General features: G+C 42.8%; 1 protein-coding gene across 4 annotated transcripts in view; it reads right to left on the bottom strand.

Annotated features, from left to right (window-relative positions):
* The window catches only part of MUSK (muscle associated receptor tyrosine kinase), a 53,940-nt gene extending 32,585 nt beyond the window's left edge, over positions 1-21,355 (bottom strand). For 2 of the 4 annotated variants that reach the window (XM_075411170.1, XM_075411171.1), the window contains exons 1-5: positions 21,259-21,337; positions 16,910-17,036; positions 12,854-13,005; positions 11,333-11,460; positions 10,668-10,809 (exon numbers count right to left, since the gene is read on the bottom strand). In XM_075411170.1, the coding sequence (XP_075267285.1) occupies positions 10,668-10,809; positions 11,333-11,460; positions 12,854-13,005; positions 16,910-17,036; positions 21,259-21,337 (628 nt within the window). Of the gene's footprint in view, positions 1-9,258; positions 9,283-9,771; positions 9,778-10,667; positions 10,810-11,332; positions 11,461-12,853; positions 13,006-16,909; positions 17,037-21,258 lie in introns of all 4 variants that reach the window. The other 2 variants (XM_075411172.1, XM_009944409.2) reach the window with 2 other exon arrangements.
* Between the last annotated feature and the right edge of the window lie 1,428 nt (positions 21,356-22,783).

Here is a 22,783-nt window from a genome sequence, read left to right as displayed (position 1 = left end):
ACTAATATGTTTATAAACACATGGAGAGCCACAGCATTTATGTTTTCTGACATTTCAAATTATTCGGTGTAAAATCCCAACAATTCTTGAAATACCACGGCTGAGAACAGGCCACACACCATGCTCGTGGATCAGCAGTCACACAGACAGCCATGCCGAGCTGTGTGCAGCAGCTAATCACATGCCAGGAGACAGGGCTGAACAAGTGAGGCAAAGTCTCTGCAGCTGACACAACGGGACCAAATCCCAGCTCGGAGAACAAACAAATTCTTGAGTAAGCATGGTCAGCAGCTCCTCTCACAGTGGCAGCAATGGGCTCTGCACCCAGCTGACTGCATGCCTCCATATGGGAATGGCTAATGTTGTACCTTTGCCACTGCTCAAGGCGTGCTGCCACACTCCCACCCCCTTCCAAAACTGCTGGGTTAATAATTGAATCCTGAGATAACTGCAAGGTCAGTTTCACTTTGATCTCTGAGTATTTCTTATCAAAACTGCAATATTCATCTTTTTGTAAGCCTACCAAGTAATCAAGAAGAGCAGCAAAATGCCACAGGCAAAGCTGATATGAGACACTTCCACTTCTCTCTATCAAATTGCTTACCTATTTTTATTTAATCCCCATCCAAATGTGCTTATTGCCAAAGAACCACATGTATACAGATTATCAAAAGAAAAACAAAATGTACAAATGCAGTAGGAAATGCACACCACCACTGTGTTATTTCTGAAAGAATAACACTCTTAGGTATGGGCCCCAGAAAAGCAAGCTGCAGAAGTGGTGCAAGCAAGCAGTACTTCATCATCTGCCTGGCCCTTACCTGGTTATCATGGTATTCTAGGAGGACAACACCCTGTTGCATCTGAAATATCAGCATTTTGTACAAAATCTCAAAATCTCCAAGCTCTTCTGGCTCCTGATGAGTGATTTGGAAGGTTTGGTTCTTGCAGTAGTTCTAACACCGCATGCAGCACAGGCCAAGTGGCACAGCAATAGACACTCAACCTGGAGCCTGAGTCTGTGACATGGACAGCAGGGCTAGTTCAATACCTCTGTGGAAGGGAGGTGGAGGAAACCACAACATCTCCATCCTGAAGCATATGCCTTCAGATTCTAAGCTCCGGTGTCTAATATCAAAGGAAGCTTTTCTTAGCAAGGCAATAGCTTCTCAAGGTAACCTTATTCTAGGGTGAGCTCCAAGATTTACAGATGGTAGGACAATATGCATCAGCAGAGGACTCAGTGTTAAGCACACCACCCAGCACAGGAACTTCTCATCTGTGACAGACTTTGCATCGCATGTAGATGTCTCTGGAATCCTAAAAGCAGACCCTGGAAATACGCAAAGCTATAATAACCAGGAGTAAAATGTAAATAGATAGCTTATATCCTGTGTAACTATATAAAACCCATTCTGTACAAGTGTTCATTTCTATCTACAGAGCAAACACCAGACTCAAGGACAAGCGAGGATAACATGTTCAAATTACTTCCCAAGGAAATGAATAAGGAAATTCTTTTCATATCAGTACTGGTCCTATATATGTGTTTGGTTTCTTTGAAGACCCTCCTAAACTTCCCCATGCTCTAGCTTTTCTACAGTACGGAGACACACCATGTGCCATTTAACTCTGTCATTACTCTTTACTGTATGTGAAACTGGAAAAGGAGCTCCCAGTCTCCTGAGACAAAGAGTAACCCTTTTGTTCTTTCCAGTCATGTTCATGACCCATCACAATCACTGCCAAAGCTACCAGCCTGCCTGCGCATACTGAAATCTCCACAGTTGCACACAGGTCTCCCTCTCTCCCACTCTCAGGAATGAAGCAGGCAATTATGGGAATCACTGGGATAAAACTGAAATAAGCCCTGGAGCATCCTGACATCTGGTCTCCACCAATGGGTAACAGCAGTGCCATAAATATAACTACATGCCGTGTGAAAGGTATTTCCTTTCATCTGTTTTAAAGTGCTGTTAGCAGTAGCTGCTAGGATGTTTCTTGCTCTGGGGTGATAGCAAGTAGCCTGTTCCCTGCTCACCTTGTCCATCATGTATGCTTGGTATTCAATGCTGAAAAATCTGCTAGCCCCTCTTAAATCAGAGATTCAACTTTGTTCGCTACTCTTGAGGTGCCCTTTTTGGGAGACACTGCCTGGGCCAGTATTCAATTTCAGAGATGTGAGGGGCCCATTCTTACACAGAGCAGCACAACAGCAGGCACCTTCTGTTCCATAGTGTAGGCACACACACCCTGGAGATATGGCGTAGTACAAAAGCTAGGAGCAAACTCTAGAGTTGTACTGTCTGGAAGTGTCAGTTACAGTGGAAAATAAAAGTGGGACTTTCACCTCCACCACAGCTACCTGAATGACTAAGATGGAAGAGGTCCTTGGAAGACAGAAGGCATCAGACTCCAAAAAAATGGTGTTGGTCCACAGATAACTTACCAAAACTGGACTTTCAAATAGATTCTATAAAATATCCAGGTTGCTTTCAAAACCCTCCTTTCTGTATCTTCAGTTTTACACTGATTTCTCAGTGTAAAAAGGCAGTCACTTCAGCATAGCTGTCTCACTTTGATCTGGCCCACTTTACCCGATAGTTATAGATATTCTATATCGTTGACTGTTGTTGTGCAGAAAGCACATGATTCCTAGCTACCCAACACAGTTTACAAGGCAGAGGCATTTTGTGCACAATGCCTATTTTTTTTCTTAAAACCACAATTCATATAACGATGTAAGAAGTTCATGTAATTTTTAAGTGCCTTTCCAAACTCTTCGTTAGGGGAAAGAGGTTTTTTGGAAAGGAAATCGCAGGCTCAAATGTCCATTAGAGAAGAATGATTCATATATGCCTTGTCAGAAACGTCATGCTCCCAGGAGGACTGCTCTGCAGCTCCTTGGGGCTGGAGGCCACCCTGCAACAATTACTCGAAGGCAGGGTGCACCTCATGCCTGTGTCACAGCACAGCAAGCCACAGCAATAAATTGAATAGCTCATGCTTATTTGTTCAATTGCTGAAGGTCTGGGGCTGTTTTCTGTCTCCTGCAGCTTGCCCTGTTACCCTGTAATTAGGGTTATGGTTGTATCTGTAGAATCAAGAACCTCGGGATGACTATGGTGAATGCAGTATGTAGGAGGAGATTTAACGAGATATTCTGGGCTTTCAGTTACGCCCATGCCACCCCGCTGAGGCCAGTCAATTACTTTGGTGTAATTACAGGCAAGCTCAGTACTATTTTCTTTCCCTGTAATGCTCCCTCCCCCCAAGTCCTTTGCAATTTTTAACAGCAAACCACAGTATTCAACATTCACTTGCAGTAGAACACTGCCTGCAGGTACATACACCAGCATCACTGCAGACTGGGAAGGAAATCTTTTGCCAGGGCTTCTGCTTCTGATCATGTGTCGGTATTAGAATATCCCTAAGGAAATTTTGCACAGCACTTCAATGCAAAACTGCAAACTTCCTTGTCAGTCTGCTATTCGGCAATCCATCTCATCTAAAACATCCTTCCTCAGAAGATGGTATCGATAAAAATTCACATTTCACATCAATAGCTGATCTACAGGCAAGGCAACAAGAGTCAGGGTAACAGTGTTGACTGGCTGCTCTGGTGGTGTCTTGGTATTTCCCTTCACTATTTCATCTATGCCAAGTACAGATGTGTTGACACAAAACCGCAAAAAACTTTGTGGATGGCACATCTGGAGTCAGTTTTCATTTGAAACAGGGCCCATCTCTGGAATGTGGTCAATCCAAATTAATAGATTATCTGGACTACATGCATAATTTCATTCTTGTTATTTGAATCATGGTGTGGCTTTCTTGCCTTTTAATTTATCTGTGACGCAAATTTGCCCCAAAACTACATAAGAGGTCCACAAAACTGCTGAAGGAAGCTATTGCTTTACTCTTCATGGGCTTAGTCTGTTAACTAAATAGCCAAGGCATTGCTTTCTATGGTCATCTAGTCTGCTATCCTAACACTGCCTTCAAGAATTAGGCAAAACAATTAAAAAAAAATCTAGACCAAATCTACCCAAGTCCTGGCAGATACTTTCCTCTGAAGGGATGATTCTCCAAGGAAAACCTTCCTATTTTCAAGGCTAAGGCTGTTCTCTCGAGTGGTTTATAGGGGAACATTTTTGTGGCCTGTGGCAGGGTATTATTTTAGCAGCCAGTAATAAGCAATAAACTGTGGGTAGGAAAAGACTTTTATCTTCCAGGCCTGGAATGCAAAAATGAACAACATGTAAGTCCAGGCAGCATGAGGAGCATTACTTCTACCCTTGTTTTGATTTTTTTGCTATGTGTGCTGTCACGTACTAGCACAGGAGGAAGTGGAGCAGCAACACACCAACAAAGGGATGAGTGAAACTGCCTGGATGAAGGAAGGATCAGTAGCCTTCAACCAATGCCCTGTTCAGCCAATTGGAAACTGTACAGAAGATTTGATCCAAAAATGTTATTAAATCCATGGAGAATCCAGTTAGTTTCTTCATGAGCACACTGGATCTTCCAGCACTTGTCCTAAGTAATTTGCTTGTTTATTTGTTTGTTTCCTGACAGATTTATGATTGCTAATTTCTAGACATGCCTTTGTACAGTGATGACTTTGAAACTAAACCTTATCGCATAGTATACTCCAAAACTCCTGAATTCCACAACTCTCTGGTGCCACAGGCTGGAGATTGAGCTCAACTTCATGTAAAACACAAGATGGAGGTGCATCTCAGTACTTCCTTTCACATTACAGTCCATGTATTTATGGCCTTTTTCGTTCCTGTTCAACATCATTAAAAATGCATCACTGGGCTAACTGGGAACATCAGAGGTTTCACTGAGTGGGTGCAACACCTAGAAAGGCACAACAGAAAGATTGTTCTTCATCCTCAGGGGAAGAAAAACCTTTTTCTCACGATTTCTGCACACAAAGGCCCAGTATGCAAGGCTAAAAAGCACAGAAGACAATTCAGACGGTCTTCCTACAGGAGAGGACCTCTGTGCACTTGCTTCTGTTAGAACAGAAGGACGCCTATCAGAAGAACATTCTACCTTCAGTTGTGTTAGTGCCTAATCCACCACAACCCTTTGTATACTTTAACGGCAATAATTCCATTCATTTCCAGAAAATGCTTTTTCCATAGTTGAAGCTAAAAATCAGGCTCATAAAGAAACATTTGGTTTATAGATATATGCCTCACTTATAAGCAGCTGCTACTTCTAAACTGTAAGAAATTCATGGGCGACTTGTCAGTTTGTTTTGTGACTTTTTTTCTTTTAAAGAATGAGGAACATATAGGACAGGATTCTACCAATTCACAGAGTAGCACTTTCCTTCTCCCAAGATGGCAAGGAAACATTCTCCAGAACAGAAAAAAAAAACTCTGCCAGAAGACAGAGCCCAGATCAGGCGATCAAGCATGTAAGTCATTACAAAACATATTGGTTTACTGTTGTTTTCCAATAGACGCTTCTTATTTGATGCGGGAATTGTGTATGCTTTGAATACACATTTGAAGAAGATAACAGAGATTAAAACAAAACCACCCAGTGGAATTTATTTTGCACATTAAAAAAAACCTACCAGGCAGCATCTCTCTGTGTCTGAGTGACAAGTTTGCTCATAACAGGAATATTCCCATGCCTGTTACCAGGCAAGAGCTCATGACTTTAAATTTATTCTTTCAATGTCATACACTTTCTATGTAATGAGTATGGGTATGGAGAATATCATTGTTACACATGTCAAGCCATGGGGACCTAGGGGAGGGTACAGTCTTAGGCAGCAGGCCCAGAAGCTGAACCTGCTGCTCTTGCATAGCTTCTGCTGGACTGGTCCTATTAACGGACCAGATCAATGTCACTGTGAATAGCAATGAAAACCAAAATTTCTCCTGTTCTGTAGCCTATGTCACATAAACAACTGTGAAATGCATGAAGGAAAAAACATGAATGTCTCACTAATGCTGCCTATCATGCAAACCCTACAGATTTCAAACGCTCAGACAAGGATCAAGGAAATCATTCTTGGCACAGCCTAAAAGTCTGTACCCTGCCCTCAATTTTCACTGACATCAATGGGGATTTCTGCACGTGAGGACAACTCTTAACATTTCTGAAGGCAATAGCTGCTCTCCTATTTATTTCCAATGGAGTGATCTTCAGGTAAAACTGGATGGAACATCTCAGCCTTCTCAGCCGACATCTTGTCAATAAACTCTAGCCTTCAGACATATGTGTGAATTACAGATCAAGTAAGCAAGCAAATGCCTCTATTCTACCATGGTCCTGGATCCTGGATTCGTCCAGGAGCCTTTCAGACACAGATTCACTTCAGGCATCAGTACAGCAATCAACAGGAAATTTGTGTAAATCCTTTGGCAAAGTACAGCTTCACTGAGTATATAAATGCTCTTCTCTTCTAGGGTTAGCAGAAGTGTTCATTATCAAAATTAGTAATGCAACAATTAAACAGGTAGTTAGCAAACTGCTTAAGATGATAGAAAATGAATATAAAACTGCAGGTCAGAAATGTTGCCTCCACGAAATTAAAAACACATTTCTTGGCAGACAGCCAAGATTATAATCTTGTTTCTTTATCTCAATGCACATGTTCCCTCCTGTAGCCATCTCTGGACATACACGAACAACAGGAAGTCATCCTCACACATTAATTTTAACAGAACCAGCAAGCTAATCGCAGCTTATTTGTTTTGCTTTGCAGAGCAGTGTGGAGAAGGCTTGTTTTTGCCTATTGCACTTCTGCCTCATACCAGTACTTCTACTAGTCTTTTTTTCCACAACTTGCATAGGCTGTAACTATTTTGGCAATAGAGCCAAACAGGGGAAAGCCAACTCAATATACCCATGCAGCTTTTGCACATCTGGAAGCCAGTGTGCTGGTGGAAGACCACTTCTTAGTGACCCCAGCACACACCAGAAAGAACCAACCCTGCTTCTCCAAGGTGTCACCTCAGAGCTAAACCAGATGTGTATGTCATTTTATTGCTACAGGACACACCAAGATCATAAAAATAGAAGGATTTCCTCCTTCAGCAGGAGGACTGCCTACCTTGCAAGACTGCTGACTTGGCTCTCTTGGCCAACACTTCTCTCCTGTGCACCTTCCCTGTCCCTCACCTCCTGTGCCTGCTCCCTGGTGTCAATTCAAGGGGATGCCTCATGATCTGCTTCTACTCCTAACACCTTCCAGGCACTCCTGGCAGCCTTCCAGTGAGGGCAGTTCTGTTCGTGGGCTCAGCATGGTTCCTGATGAAGATCCCGGCTCTTCCTACAGACCCAGCAGTCCGGTCCTTTATGATCATGTTTCTACACCTTAGGGATTATGCCTTTTCAGGAGAGAATCTGTTTCACCCTCATGTGTCCGAATTCATGTGAGTTTGTCCCGATCATTGGGAAAAACACAGCTTGAAAGGACAGTTTCTTTTCTACCCTTTCAATTCAAATCCTGACCCAGTTCTGGACACTAAAGCTCATTAACTGATCAGAGTTCACTAGTTTATCACCTGAACTCTGGTGCCTGAAATGTGCCCCAGGGGGCGAGGCAGGCTGCACTGGCTAGGGACCAGTCCATGCAGGGGGCAGCATTCAGGGGATTCTTATCTCCTGCCCCCCATTCACTGATGAAAATCAGGAACAAATTAAAAATCTGTTCCGCAAAGAAAAGCCTCCACTGTTTTCATTTTCCTGACAAGAACTGCACCTGAATGTTCATCTGAAATCATTGCTCAAATCATTTCAACTTTGCTTTAAAAATAATAAAGCTTTAAAAATATTAAAGCTGTGCTTTAAAAGTAATAAATAGAGGCCAGTATTATAAATCTTGAGGAAAGCCAAAAAAGGAAAGGAGAAAAAATATTTGGAAAATCAAAATAGCAGCAATTTTCAAACTGTTTTACCCTGGACTGCTAAAACCAGAAAAGTAGGACTGTAAGGCACCTCAGTGGTATAAACGCTTAGGCCAAGATTATCATGAGTTTGAATGAGTGGATCCAGCATAGATAATTTTAAGTATTTGAGACTCGTAGTTCCTGGGCCAGCTTCAGCAAGTCATTTAAGCATGTGCCTGACCTTATACGTGTTAAGGAGACTGACTGCATGCAGGAAGCAGAGGGTCAATCTTTCAAGAAGTTAGGCAGATCTGCACTTAAGGAGACTGACTGCATGCAGGAGGCAGAGGGTCAATCTTTCAAGAAGTTAGGCAGATCTGCACTTTGAACAAAGCCTGAAACTAACACAGGAGTAATACTGAACCTGTTAAAATGGAAGCTCACAACAGAAAATTAGAAACTTCTTTCAGAAATCAGGACCTGCCTGATCTAGATTTAGCTAGGCATAAATATTTACACCGCTCTTTGAATGGACATTTGCTTTGGGATTAAATATTAGTAGTTAACCAGCCATACTTAGTCATTTTATGGTAATATTAAGCCACACTATGCAGGGTGGTAATGCCAGTGAATCGTAGCACCAAGATTCAAAAAAAAATATTGTACTGTTATTACAAAGAAGAAACAAACAGCATATTTTCACAAGTTTTCTGAACATTGCAAATGCTCAAAGACAGACTGAAGTGTGATTTTCCTGCACTGAGTAATTTTAGATTATTATTTGTTTGGAGTTAATTTAAAATCCTGATACTATGGGGGTAGGAGAGGTAGAAGGAGAGGGATACTAAAAATAATGATAGAAGATGTGCCTGAGTGGGATGCATTTGTGTGCGCATATCTACGTGCATACACAGGTATGTGTGTATATGCATGCTAAATATCCATGAGAATTAATCTAAAATACTGGGAGGGGAAGGGATCTGTATGCACAGTAAGCTGCATTCAGGATTACTACCTTTGGATTTTGGAAGCCAGAACTGTAAAACAAATACGCATCAGTCTAGTTTGGGTGGCAGCCTGAAATGAGGTATATTATATGGGTGCCCTTCCATAGAAACCAAGGCAAGCCTGGAGAACAGCATTGCTTTGTTCACCCAGCACATGAATGGAACATGAGGGGATAGTTTGTGTGGGAGCACTGAGTTCCCATTGATTAATTAAGAACCAATATCTTCCTTGTTTAAAAAGAGCACACACAAGCTCTCCCTTGCAAGTAGGATATTTGTGGATTATTTTGCCATTCCTTGAAATAACAGGCAGCTGCATAATTCTGGAGACAGGGATAAAACAAGATGTCAGCCTTAGCAGCCTGGATTTTGGTGCGGTTCCAGCACACTTTTAGATTCTCTAGCTGGCTCAGCTAGATCCGGAGCAATAAAATCTCAATGCCTGAGGCTCTTCAGCATGGAGGGGAGCATTGTATGCATGGCATTAAGTATTTGCCATTCATAGTTAATTAGTGACAAGCCTTTGGCCACTGTCGCAATGATGGGGCCAAACCAAAACCCAGGACCCAAGCTGCTCATAGCCAGATGCAAATGTCTTCAGTTTGTCCCATTGCTTTTAGCAGAGGAGTACAGCTCTCAATCTAGATTAGGAATAGCTGTCTTCCTGTTTTAAAGCTATTTAAGGAATTTCTAACATACTTGAAATCTGTATGTGTAAATATTTAAATAAAAAAAAAAGTGAAAATTAATGCATTTTTTAGGGTAAAAGCAGACCTATAGTAATTCGTAGTTGGATCTAATACACCTGATTCTGCTCCCAGAATAAAGTCAATGGTCATCTTAGAAATGGAATTGTGCCCTAAGTAAGCTCTGATAGTCCCAGGCCAAATGTAACCTACAACAGTCTTCTGCAGTTTACTAGGTAAATGGAGACCCTTCTCCGCTTTCTACAGTACAGCCATTCTGAGTAAAAAATGAAAATCAGTTCATCTACTGAGTCAGTCACCCCTCCTCCTTCTCCACAAAATCTTGCTTAACCCAGCTTCTCTTATAGGATTCAGGAACATGGAATGCTTCTTTGCCTACATTTGCACTCCCCTGCAGTCCACTGGTCTCAACACTCTGAAACTGGTGATGATTTATACCACAAGGCAAACACCTTCTGTAAATAAGAGTTGGACACTGAGCACATAAAGACCAAAAACTGAAAAATCTGTCTGGTGTTTCGTTTATGGGACAGAAAATATTCAAGTCCTCAAAAAGAAAAGCTTTATTTACCTGAAGAATCAGCCAGTTCAGACAGAAAATCAGAGGAAAGGGAGAGGGATATACACATAATGCTGCAAAATGCTTCACTGTTTGCAGCCACAGCACTCTCTGATCAGTGAGTTTCCAGGGCTGTCAGCTTCCTACTTATCCACCTTCACAAGCCATAGTGCATAAGCCATGGGTCTGGTGGGACTTCTCAAGCAAGAAACAAGCTGGCATCTTGGAAACCATCCATCAGAAGGAAAAACACATTTGGGAGACAAATATCCCACCAGAGCCACATCAGCCATGGACAATGACCCTCCACAAATCGTTCCTTTCACCATCAGTCAGCAATGGGAGCAGGTATGGACAAACTCTCTCTGTTTCTCACTCTGCTTTCCTTTCCTTTCCCTTCTTCTGCCTTTTGGGTCACCTCCTAAGATGTTTTTGTCAACATCGATGTGACAATGCCAGGTGAATTCAAGTTAACCAGGTATACACAAGGACCTGGCACGTGGAGCTGGAGCCCAGTGCAAGGGTTACTCACCTTCCACTACCACTGTTGCAGGTTTTGAATAGGCTGTGCCCAGGCTGTTCTTGGCTACACATCGATATTGTCCTGCATCTTCTCTCTGAACATTGTGGATCCTTAAATTCCCCGAATCAAGGACAGCAATGCGAGCATTCTCCTGACGGATGAAGAAGGGTTCAAGGTGAGGGCTCCACATGCAGGCTGCACACAGGCAGCACCAAATATCCGCTTGCAAAGATTGGGTTTACACACACAAAAATTAGTTGTGTTGTCCCACAATTGAAGGATTTGGGGCCAGCTCTTCCTGCTCAGCATTCTCATGACAGAGACACACATTGCTCTTTTTGCAGATCAGCGAATCATAGCTTCAAAAGAGCCCTGAATGTTAGTGAAGCCACTCAGTAGTTGTTATTTATGAGAACATTCACAAGTGCATTCAGCAGCATTTGGCCACGCTTAGTCATTGTATATACATATAATATAAAACATAGATACACAGAGAATGTTTGGTTTATGGTCAGAATTATTGCAGATGCAGACATTTATGAGATGAGCCTGGAATTTTCCAAACGCTTGTTTCCTAGCAACTAGAATTTACAAATGCTCTAATTGATGCTAATATTTTAACACCATACATTTAGCAAATAGTTGGCATTACTTAAATTTCAGTCTGTACTCACCTTTACAACTGTTTCTCCTTTGATCCATGAAACAGAAGGTTTTGGATTCCCCATTGTAGTACATGGAAGAACAGCCTTTAACCCTTCTATTATTTCCACATTTATAGGTGGCCGGATTATTTTGGGTCCTAAAATTTTAAAAGTCAAAAATTGAAGTTGAACTGAAGCTAAGAAATACTAGAACAGGACAAGCTCAGAAACAACAATGAAATCTCTTCTGCTTTTTCTTTACATTGTGGAAAGATAGAGCTGTCTCAGTAGGTCACAAGCTGACTCAGAAAGAAAAAATATTCTTAAGCACAGCATTCATAGTTTCAGTTTATGGACGCAAAAGCAGCTATCTGGCATGGGTTATTTGTTTTCAGGAGTTCAGCAGTCATTTGAATTAAGGCCTGGGCTAAAACACAAATCCAGATAAGAGTATTTCCAATATTGAAGAAGGTTTGCATTCCAGGTTTTGACATTCTTCACTGCATAAACAGTGTCTTGTGTAAAAGCTCTGATCTGGGGTGAACAGGTTTTGAAATAGTTTTAACCCAGGCGTGTCTCTAGCTGAATAAGAAGGGCATGTAAACTCAATTAATGTCCCTAACTGAAGGATTCGTAACTATGCGAGTAAACAGGAGAAAGGATCCTTTAAGAAAAAAACAATCAAATGTCGTTAAATTTAGTAGAGGACAAATTTAAATTAATTTTACTCAAATAAAAACATGGCTTAGCTTACTCTGAGCTGGGAGTAGAAAAGATCTTCACCTCAGTGTTTTGGGAGATCTGAAGTGTTGCCTCCCTTGCAAGATACTGAATCAGCAGGAAAACAGCCTTCACAGAACATCACCTCCTGGTCCACCCCTGCAGGTGAGCGGGGTTTAGCAGACCTGGAGGGTCATGCTCATTAGCGCAAACAAATCCTTGCCTACAAACAGATGCTTTAGCCGGGATATATCTCAGCTGCCCTTTTGTGTTTGTGTAAACTACATCCATGTGAGTTCAGCTTCACTAAGCTCAGCACGCATATACCCCTGTGCAAGAACCAGTCCCCTGCCTTCCACATGGGATGATGAGATTGACACCACAGTGCTCCAGATTTTTCAAGAGTGCTTTTAAGAACATCTGTTTACTTGCTTTTGCCACCCTCAGGCATAAACCTGATTAGTGAAATCCTAAAAATTCAGAAGGAATTTAAGCAGTATTGCGATGGAGGTCTGATCTATCAAATTCTGCTGCTTTTACAAAGTTTTGTACAAAGGACATTCTTCAAAGCATTTTTTTTTATCCTCTGCTATGAAGACAGTTCCTCTCTTCCTAGCACAAGTGAATGTTATTCAAAGTGAATAGTTGCGACTGCTTTTAGTTAAGGTATGATCCAATATGCCATGGCTCTGCCCCAGGCGACTGCACCTAGCCCTGCAGGAACATGGGTCTCCCCTGAACACGGACCCCAGGAGGCCATACCTGAAGGCCTGCTCAGGATCTCCACGATGTGCTCACATGGGGACAGGAAGAAGTTACATTCCCACTTACGCATTTTCACTTGAAGAGCCCCACAGCTCTGCGCGGCCGCTCCAACCCCGTTATCCGCCGTGCAGCAGTACACCCCATCATCACTGTCCTCCACGCTCAAAATGGTCAGAAGCTGCCCGTTCCTCTGTATGCTGTATCGGGTGTCGAACAGCCTGCAGGACGCAGCACAGATTGTCAGGGGTGTGGGGACAACCAGGGACAGAAAGGGAGAATTACATTTCTATCTGCAGAACACTGATGGGACTACAAATGGCAATGTTTTATCTCTTTTTTTCAACCTGCAAAGAGAAGGGAAGGCACTGAAAATGATGAGCCGCACCTTAAGATTCGTTGGTCCTCACTGGACCATGCAGCTCCTGAATGCCACCAGCATGGTGGCAATTCTTCCTCCAGTCAGGTATTGGTCAAGTAAGTAGGTATCACGGTTGGGTTTCTGTTTGGCCAAGGACAGGCAAAAGCATAAGTAATCTTATCCAGCTAGGTCCTCTTTTAGGTATAATCACTCAGTGCAAGGGAAGGACTGCCTATATAGGAACTGGAACTGGTTGGAGTTTTTTAAAGAAACTTTCTTCAGATTTAAAAAAAAAAAAAAAAATCAGTAAACAGATAATTTTATGGAAAGATTTTAAGATTTCTACTGTTGTGAAAAAAAGACACAAACCAAAAATCAAATATTTTTGTGTCTGCATCCCGGAGTGGGTTGCCTTTTTTTCTGGGGGGAGGGGGAACCAAAACCAACCAACAAGCAGAGAACTATGCTGAAGAAAAGAAGCCATCTAAAGATTAGAGGTAGCAAGGATAACTATAGTTTAAAGACAGCAGGCTTTAACCTGGAGACTTCAGAGAAGTCAAGAAAAGCCATGAAGTTAGAGCAACAAATGTGCAGGATATTGTAACAAAGACTGCAGAGCAAAGACTGATTCTATATGTGAGCATGGGGGGTGGGGGGGGGGGTGGGTGTGTGCATGCGCGTACATGTGTGAGAGCAAGGAAGAGACAAAAGAAAGGTGGTGAGAAAGCAAAGGGCTGATCTCAGATTTCCATTGCAAAACTAGAAAACTACAGTAAAACTTCAGTGGAAGAAGATTTGTGTAACATTTCATAAATTCCTTGTCCTGGGTTCAGCTGGGATAGAGTTAATTTTCCTCTCAGTAACTGCTGTATTTTGGGTTTAGTATGAGAAGAATATTGATAACACTAATGTTTTCAGTTGTTGCTATGAAATCAAGGACTTATTCCAGTTTCTCATATTCAGTTTATAAGCGGGTGTGCGGCAGCTGGGAGGGAGCACAGCCAGGCAGAGAGACAGGCTGGCCAATGGAAATATTCCATACAATAAACATCATGCTCAGTTTATGAATGTGGATTGGCCAAAGGGCAGGAATTGTCTCTTCTCTGTTCTGTGGATTTGAATCCGCTCTTGTCCAGGAGTTCAAATTTTCTGGGAGTTCAGTCTTTTTCAGGAATTTCACAAAATCAGCAATTTCCAGGTTCAGTGATCACTGCTCAGGGACTGACGGAATTGGTCATTGGATGGTGAGAAAATTGTATTTTATATAGTTTCTTTTGCACATTCATTGTTATCATTGTTATTATCATTACTATTATCAGTATTGCCTTATTAAACTGCATTTATCTCAAGCCACAAGTTTCGCCTTTTGTCTATTTGTCCTCCCCATCCCGCCCTGGGGGAAGAGGAGTGGTGAGTGAGTGGCTGACTGGTGCTTAGTCACCAACTGCTAGGTTAAACCACAGCATTGCTCTACATTTGCTTTTCACACCTTTGTTGTTGCTTTTTGGAAGTACTTTCATACAATTGGCCTTTGGTTCTGACGAATGGCAGCAAAAGGGATCTGACCTGAGTACTGTCTCCCAAGCTATCACAAATACCTGATGCCTAAGTATGTCCGGTTTTGTCCTGAACTGTTAAAAAGTACAGCAGTCACCGAGTAATCTGATTGTGCCATTTATTGTGTTACAGGCACATATTTCCTTTCAACACCCTTAACACCCATTTGCCTTTCAGCCTTGTATCTCCCTCCTCCTTTTCATCCTGGGAAGAAAGACTACAATGAACTCCTCCATCATGTAAGACGTGCAGGCTCCATTCCCTTCTTTCCCTGAGGAAGGCTCACCCCAGGCAGCCCTGTCCTGAGCTATGGGACAAGTAATCATTTCACTCAGCACAGGGCACCTGTTGATCTACTTGCACAAGTTTTGACACCAATAGGAAAGGCGCTTCCAGAAGACTAGTGCTGACAAGAGCCCCTGTCCTGACACTATTCCCATTGAAGCTGAATGTTTACATACTGTTTTGTTTTGAATGTTAGCTTAGCTGTCTATTCAGGGTGCCGGGACCTTGGAAAGAGAAGAAAAAATTGTAAATAAAATAACTAGTATTTATTGCTTGCAATAACTAGCCCCTTTGAAGTTTGATACATAGACACACAGAGGCACATAAATATATTTATATGCTTTTTTCAGGAAAAAGTCCACTGATTTGATCCTTTTCCGTTGTGCAAATACTTTCATCCATGTTCTTGGAAAGTAACAGAAATATTTTCAGTTTATCTATTTCCTTGTCTTTGGTCTGAGCTTTTGTATCCAGCAGCACCAACTATTAATGCCAATACAGCTTTGGGAAAGTGGAATAGTTGCTGCTATTAATGTTGCTCCAGCAGCCCCAGTAAAGGAATGAAGTACCTGAGCTCTCTGGTCTCACCAGCAAAGCTTTTTTCATCAGTATTTTCCTTTTTGGTCAATGTTGTGAAAAAGGCACTGTACCTCATTGAGAGTGGGATGGCTTTTGGAAAGGTATGTTTGGCTTCTGGAAGTGAGAACTGGGGTGAGAAACGATCTGGTTTTCATATGATCTTAGAACATAACGAGAGTCAAGTTTCAAAGACCGTGGGGAGAGAAAGGCATGTAACATCCATGGTACTCCATGAATGGCTTCCTCTCCCAGCTTTGATTTTCAGGCATGATGTCACTGATGGTGGAGGGATTAGGAGAAAGGCGACCTGATTAGGCAAAAAAAATCCATGGAAATTCAGACCTCCATCGTGCAAAAAGGCAGGTGTCAGAGTCTTAGGACCAGGGTTTTGCTGAGGTTCTGTTGCAGGCAATTGAAAACAAGATTTCTGAAGGCCAGCATGCATATGTGTAGCGTTCTGCTTTTCTCCTATCCTAAAACGGTCTTCCCAGCAGTAAGACCTCCTTCTGTTGCTGACTTCTTTGGAGTCTGCTGACCCAATAGTTCAAGGGCTCTTTTGGTGCCTGACCCCAATAGCAGGAACCATGCTTCAGGTGACCATCTACCTAACATTAACATCTCTTGTGCAGAATGGGCCTTAACTCTGTTACACAGAGATTGTTCTGCAGTTTTCCCTTACACAGGGAGTCACTAACAGTGATCTAGAATGAGAAACTCATGTGAAGCCACGTGGCAGATGTAATGTGATTTTGGAGTTGGAAAATGAGGCACAGTTTGCATTGTAAGAGCCTGTCTACAGCAACAGAATTAAAGCGACAGTAGCAACTTCCATAACATGTTTCCAAGGGTGCTTGATGCCTGGTGGTTAATGTCTGACAGTGTGTAACAAGAAGCCAGTTTCCTACAGTCAGATCCAGAACTAGAAGCAAACAAGAATGACCTAATACAACCCCTTCCATGCAAAGTTTCCAAGCGCATTGCAGACACTTGGGCAACAAGTCTGGCAGTGTTCCTGTTAAACATCATGCAGCATCCTCCTCCTTCATAAATGCATAAACTGAGGAACAGAGCAGATTGCCATGTCTGAAGGTGGAGAGAAAACTTCTTGCATTGCTTGCAGCAGAAGCCACTTGTCTCCAAGCTCAAGTGTGTGCATCTGCAAGACCACCTGCTAGGTGCTCCTATCACTCCCTAAGGAATGCAAATGCCTATACAATTATGGACACTTACCCTCTTCCCTACCACAGACCAATTTTGATGTTTCCAGGTATCTCCTTTATCACAAAGGAAAGCACTGACAGTTCTGGCAGGAGATGCTGGAGAGGGCAGGGACTGCTCCTTACCTGATTGGAATGCTGTTGCGCGTCCACGTGATCTCCGGTTCAGGGTACGACTCCACTACGCAGACAAACTTGGCGACGTCCTCTACCAGTGCATCCACAGTTTCCAGAGGAGTGCTGATCAAGGGAGCTGTGTGAAGGAACAGAACATGAGAAAACCTCCTGGTTCCGTCTAGAGAGAGGCACGAAGCCTGCCAGACCCCTTTGGCAGAGGCAGCCATGTCCCTGCACAGTCACTCCATGGTTTTTTTCCCCAGCACAGAGGTGCTTTACACACCCTCCACACATTTGCTGTCATATAGGTCCCTCCACATTCGTAGTGGTGGTGTTCTGTTGTTTGCTGCAGGTTTTGCATTTTCACTTGTACTTTCTCAACAGGGTGCAAAACAGAATGACCCAAGCATGGGGCAGCTCCAGCAACCCCAGCGTGTCCCCTGTTTCTCACCCTTCTCTCCCCCACAGTACATGGCACCGGGTGGCATCTGCAAAGACACGGGTGAGGCTGTGCCCCTGCTACAGGGGTGGCATCGCATGGACTGGAAGTGCAGGGAACAGCACACAGATCAAAGCCAAGCTGACCTGCCCCTGGATTGGGCACAGTGCCTCCTTATTAATGCATAATGCATGAGATGTAGGCTTCTTTGTCATTAATATGTGATTTGTTACACTCAGATATTTATCTTTTTTATAAAAAAATATATATTTCAAAGCCAGACTCGTAAAGGCCCTTCAGGTCTTCCAGCTTTGTGGCATGGTTAGCACACATTCTCTTTTTCTCAACTTTTCTAACCAAGTAGGGCCACAGTTAGCAGTATAATAGTTGTGTCTGATGCTTATTATCACAGACCTGTCATCATATATTATTTGAATGTATCTTTAGAAACATTTCCGTTGCCCTGGTAAAAGACTGGAAGCACAGCTGAAAGGGATCAAAGGATACATCTAGCAAATCGCTTACCCTGTGCACAGTATGCATTGCAGCCATTGCCTCCAAAGACACTTGAATGACTTTTAATCTATGGCTGCAAGGGCAACACATCCAATATTTGTTGGACTGGACTTCATTGACAGCTGTGCTGAGATGAACTAGTTTGATACCATGTTCCTGAAACAGCACCTTGGAAATCTACAGTGAATGCAGGAGTATTTCTGTTCCCTTCTGACTGTAACAGTAACTGGCACACTGTGTGTCTTTTCACAGGAAAATCCCGCCTGCATGGTATCTGCTCACCCTCCTCAATATAATAAGATTTAAATTCAGGCAAAGTATAAGCTTCATCAATTTTACCCCTTCTTCCTAAAAAACAGGAAAAATACAAGATGCTCCAATTTAAGCGACCAAGAATAATAGAAAGCCTTTACCTTAATGCTTTTGCAACTTACGTGGGAGTAAAAATTAGAATGTCATTGGAGTTCAGCTGGAATGAAGGTAGAAGAAGAAAGGATCATCTTCCACTATTAGTTTTAAGTAAGTCCTAATGCTTTTGAAATGTCACTAGAACGAGTCTGCCTCAATAATATTTCTAGATTATATGACTTCAGATTGTACAATTCGTAATGACCACACTTACACAAAAAGATCTTAAACGTACAGCTAAGGTAGCACTAAAGGTTACATTAACTAGAAGCTAGTTAAAACACGTCTGTGTCAGAATCATGGCTTAAGATCGCTGCTTCAGATTGTCTCCAGCTTCTATTTATTTGGTCATTTTGAGTCGCAACAGATAGAACTACTTATCTGTATTGCACCCCAGATGAATCCCACACCAGTGAAACTAAATGGAAGATTTCCACAAAGCCTAAATTTCCCTGCTACTGAAGACTGTCAGGAGAATAACCTCCACTGATGGCTATGCTGTCTGCTTCAAAGGGGATGTTGCTATTTCGTGACAGAATTTATTGGGTTTTTGATGGTATTAAGCCTGGCTGAAATAGACTTTTACTATCTGATTTTATATAGTATGTTTTTATTGCTGTTGTCCAAATGCCTTGATCTCTGGAAGGATGCTCTTTTAACCCCAAGAAATGTAAATTTTTACAGTACTCGAAATTGAAAGCAACCAGTTTTATCACTGTGTTGTCACGATAAGCATGGCCATTCTCACAAAGAATGAAGTTAGATGTGTACCAAGAGCCAGTACACATAATGCACATAATGACGGTATTTTATTCTTTGGGCAAATATGGGCTGTCAGTTTTACATGTTAAATAAATTCACCAGTAACTGTTCAATATTTTCATGGTATGTCTTTAATTCAATGTATGACAGAATTATCCTTAGCAATATTGACTACATGGGATCTGACCTGGCATCTCCTGACAGCCAGCACACAGCTCTTAGCGCAGAATCCACCCCACAGTCATAGAAAATACTGTCCAAACAGACAACACTTTAGCTGTGGTAAAAGCAGAAAAGGAACTTCTATTTTACTGCTGCCTCCCAAACTCTACATCCTCGAAGAGCAAGCGTGACAACAACAGTGATGTGTCATTTTCTCATATGCCCTTTTTTACCTTTCCAATATCAAAGCCAAGTGCTGGGCCAGCAGGGCAGCCTGTAGATGGTGTGGGGGAGTAGAGGGCACAAGGCCAGAGGACACACAAAGTCTCTGCAGGGGACAGCGAGCGCTGGAGCTCGCCGCCATTTTCTTGTGAGGTAAAGGGGGAGCCCCAAAATGGCTGAAGTGGTGCCTGCTTCTAAAAGCCATTCAAAAAGCTCCCATGCTGGTGTCAGTCCTTGTTTTCTCAGGAAAGCAATGAAACATTATGATGCTTTCATCACCAGATTTTAATGTGGGAAAATAAAATCCAGAAAATGTACGAACATATCTATCAGCATATAGACATGGCTCCAGACCTTTTTGCGTGCATCCATTGGGGCTCTCTGACATTTTTTAGGCAGCCTTGTGGTTTAAATAATATTCAAAATCAATTAACTTCTATATCTGTAAAGCCACACAGGTGCCATTTTTCTGGATGTCAGCTGTAGTTTCCTGAGATAGCAAAATGATGCAAGGCCGGCCACAGGGCCCATGAGAAAGCCCTTCTATGCCCAGCCCACCAGAAGCTCCCAAACTGCTCAGCCTTGTTTTTGGATTCACACGTTCAAAACAAGGCAAGTTGCGCAGATAAAAGAAGTACAAACACAGAGCCTGCCTCCCCTGCAGCGTCGCAGGCACTTGGAGATACTGCAGTTCCTCTGGTCAAAAACTGCTCAGCCATGTTCCCAGCTAATGCTGCAAAACCTCTACAGGGCACCACTGGGCTGTAGTTGTGTTTCAGTCTCTCCCAGGGTACAAGGCAGTTCAGCCACCTGCGACATTTTTGGAAAGAATGCCTATCTCTTCACCGTACTGTGCCACCAGAAAAAATCCCCTTCCTCTGTAATTTTCTTGTGTCTCCAATCCCGCCTCACCACAGCTTTCATAAAGACTGGGGTTCACCAACTTACTTTAGTGCCTAAGAAAAAATTAACATTTTTATTTGGAAAGTTTTTTTATAAAGAAGAGACTTTTCTCTTTTTTCCTTTTTGAGGCCAACCTGATTAACAATTGTAAGAGCACAGCCCAGCAGAGCAGCGATGTTGGCCTAACAGGTGAATACTGGCACCCTCCCTGTGTTTTTTTTTTATTTTCCTGAAGCTGTAAAGTTTCTGGTATGCTTTGAATAGCTCCTGACAATCACCATCCAGCAAAACCTTTTGTCCACAGGGTTGCCAGATGGCACATCCGGAAGACGACTGTTGTACTTCGTACCTCAAAGACTTTTCTAAACAGTTTTTTTTCAGTTCTTGTGTTGGCTAAAAGTATGTGTGTGTCTGTGTGCGTGTGTGCAGACAAGAAAGGAAGAAGGTACAATAGCTTTTATGTTCTATGCAATACAAACCATGCATATTTCTGTTTATATACATACACTCTGTAAAGACATTATACATATTTACTTCTTCTTTGAGCTTTATATATTTATAAGCATACAGAGGCATGCAGAACACCGCAAATCTTGGGCTCTGCAGCAACGGGTGCTACCAGCCATTAAAACCTGTAAGCTTCCTTTGACATGAGAAATGTCCATACCACCCAGGCTGAACCCAAAGATCTCCCCTGACCACTACAGAGGGACTCTGTGCTCTTCCTAGACAAAGAACCTTTAATCCCAGACACAAATACGAGACTAGTTTCACTGCTATCCTTCTAAAAGCAGTGACGTGACCACTGAACACAGCACATTTTTGTCCTTTTTGGGAACGCTACTGCACCACCCTCCCCACAGTTACCAGAGACGCCTTCCCCTTTGCAAAACCTCATTTGGCAAGTGGCAGAAGCAGAGCAAGGCAGAAGTCCCTCCGAGCAAACCTTTCGGGAGTGTCTCGGCCAAGCTGAGGGCTGCCAGGGTGAGGATGTGCACCAGGGGCACCTTCGTCAGGTCATCCATGTTTGATCCAGAAGGCATCCAACTCCTTCAGGCAAGGCGCGCGGAGCTCCCAGACGGCTGCATTTTGGACAGCAGTGCGCGAGCAGAGCTACTCTGCTAATGACGGAGCGGGGTCTGCAGGATCTAAGTATAATCAGGAATTCTCCCACTCGGCAGCGGTGATGGACGTGGCCAGCTGGTGCGTATCCACTTTGGTCAGCGTGAAAGCGTGGGGCTCCTGAAACAAGAGAAAGCAAATCCCTTCTAAATTCCTTCTAAGCAAACAGTGAGGAGTACAATGGGCAAATGAATTTCCAGTGCATTATCCTATCCCAGTGCTTCCAAGTCACCAAGCCTATTTTTCAACACCATGTAAGTGCAATATGGAAAAAATGCTTGCCACAGGATTTTCCTCCAGCTTGGTCCCCCTCTTTTTCATTTTTTTTCTCCTCTCTCTCTTGCACACGCTCCCTCTGTCTTATTATAACCTTTCATGATTGGCTGCAATATGCCACCTGTTGCCCTGCTGATAGCATTTCTTTTCTTAACAGATGTATTTGCTAGAGCAGAGAAGTTTGGCATTGGGAGCTGAAAGTGCCCTTCTTTGCCGAGGAGGTTGTTGGTGTTTGAGAACCACTGCAGCACGCTGAAAAAGCAGAGCCTTGTCCCGGAAACAGTGAATATCCACAGCAGAAGTGATATATGTACCATGGGAGAAAAGGAACATTTCATTCCAACATCAGCAGCAGCCCAGGGGGTTGGGGAATGGGTCGAGGCATTGCTGTAGGGAAATACGACTGTTGGCTATTGACTTTATTAATACCTCAGAAATATCTTGTTATTTCTCTGCCTAAAGTGAAAGACTGAAAACCAAATCTCATTTTCTAGGGAGCTTTAGAGGAGCCTCGACTTGAGGTGATCTCGTGACTAACTCTGTCTTGCCCCGTCCTAGCACAGCAGTCTACATGACATCATCTTTTTCAAAAATGTTAGGTCATTCATACTCCCTGTTTTTCCAGTGTAAATATTTATATGAACAACATTTGCAGTCAGTCTTACCACTGTGGAAAGGCTGATGCGGGGGGCAACATCTGCATAAGCAGAAGAGAAAAAGATGAATAATCAGGCTGGGGAGAATCTAATTGATGATGATGCCCTGGGAACGTAACGCCAGATACTTTTTCACCATGTTTCCAGCAGAACAGATGTGAGCTTTGCACTGAAAGGCATGGTTTGAGGAAAGTGAATGTGCAGTCATAACATATCACAGTAAAAGGTGCTTTGAGATCTCTGGAATTTTCTTTATTTGCTGAACCTCTCATTTTCAACCACTTCTTAATAGTCATTTCTGCAAAGAACATACATAGTTCTGCAGTGCTTCCTCTGAGGAGTGAATGGAGTAAAGCTGGCCAGAGCTATGTGTGTGTGAATCCCGATGGTTTGGCATGGCGTGATAATGGCAAAGTC

Source organism: Opisthocomus hoazin, chromosome Z (genome assembly GCF_030867145.1).
Source record: "Opisthocomus hoazin isolate bOpiHoa1 chromosome Z, bOpiHoa1.hap1, whole genome shotgun sequence".
In the NCBI taxonomy this organism is placed as follows: Eukaryota; Metazoa; Chordata; class Aves; order Opisthocomiformes; family Opisthocomidae; genus Opisthocomus; species Opisthocomus hoazin.
This window is presented reverse-complemented; position numbering and strand designations above follow the sequence as displayed.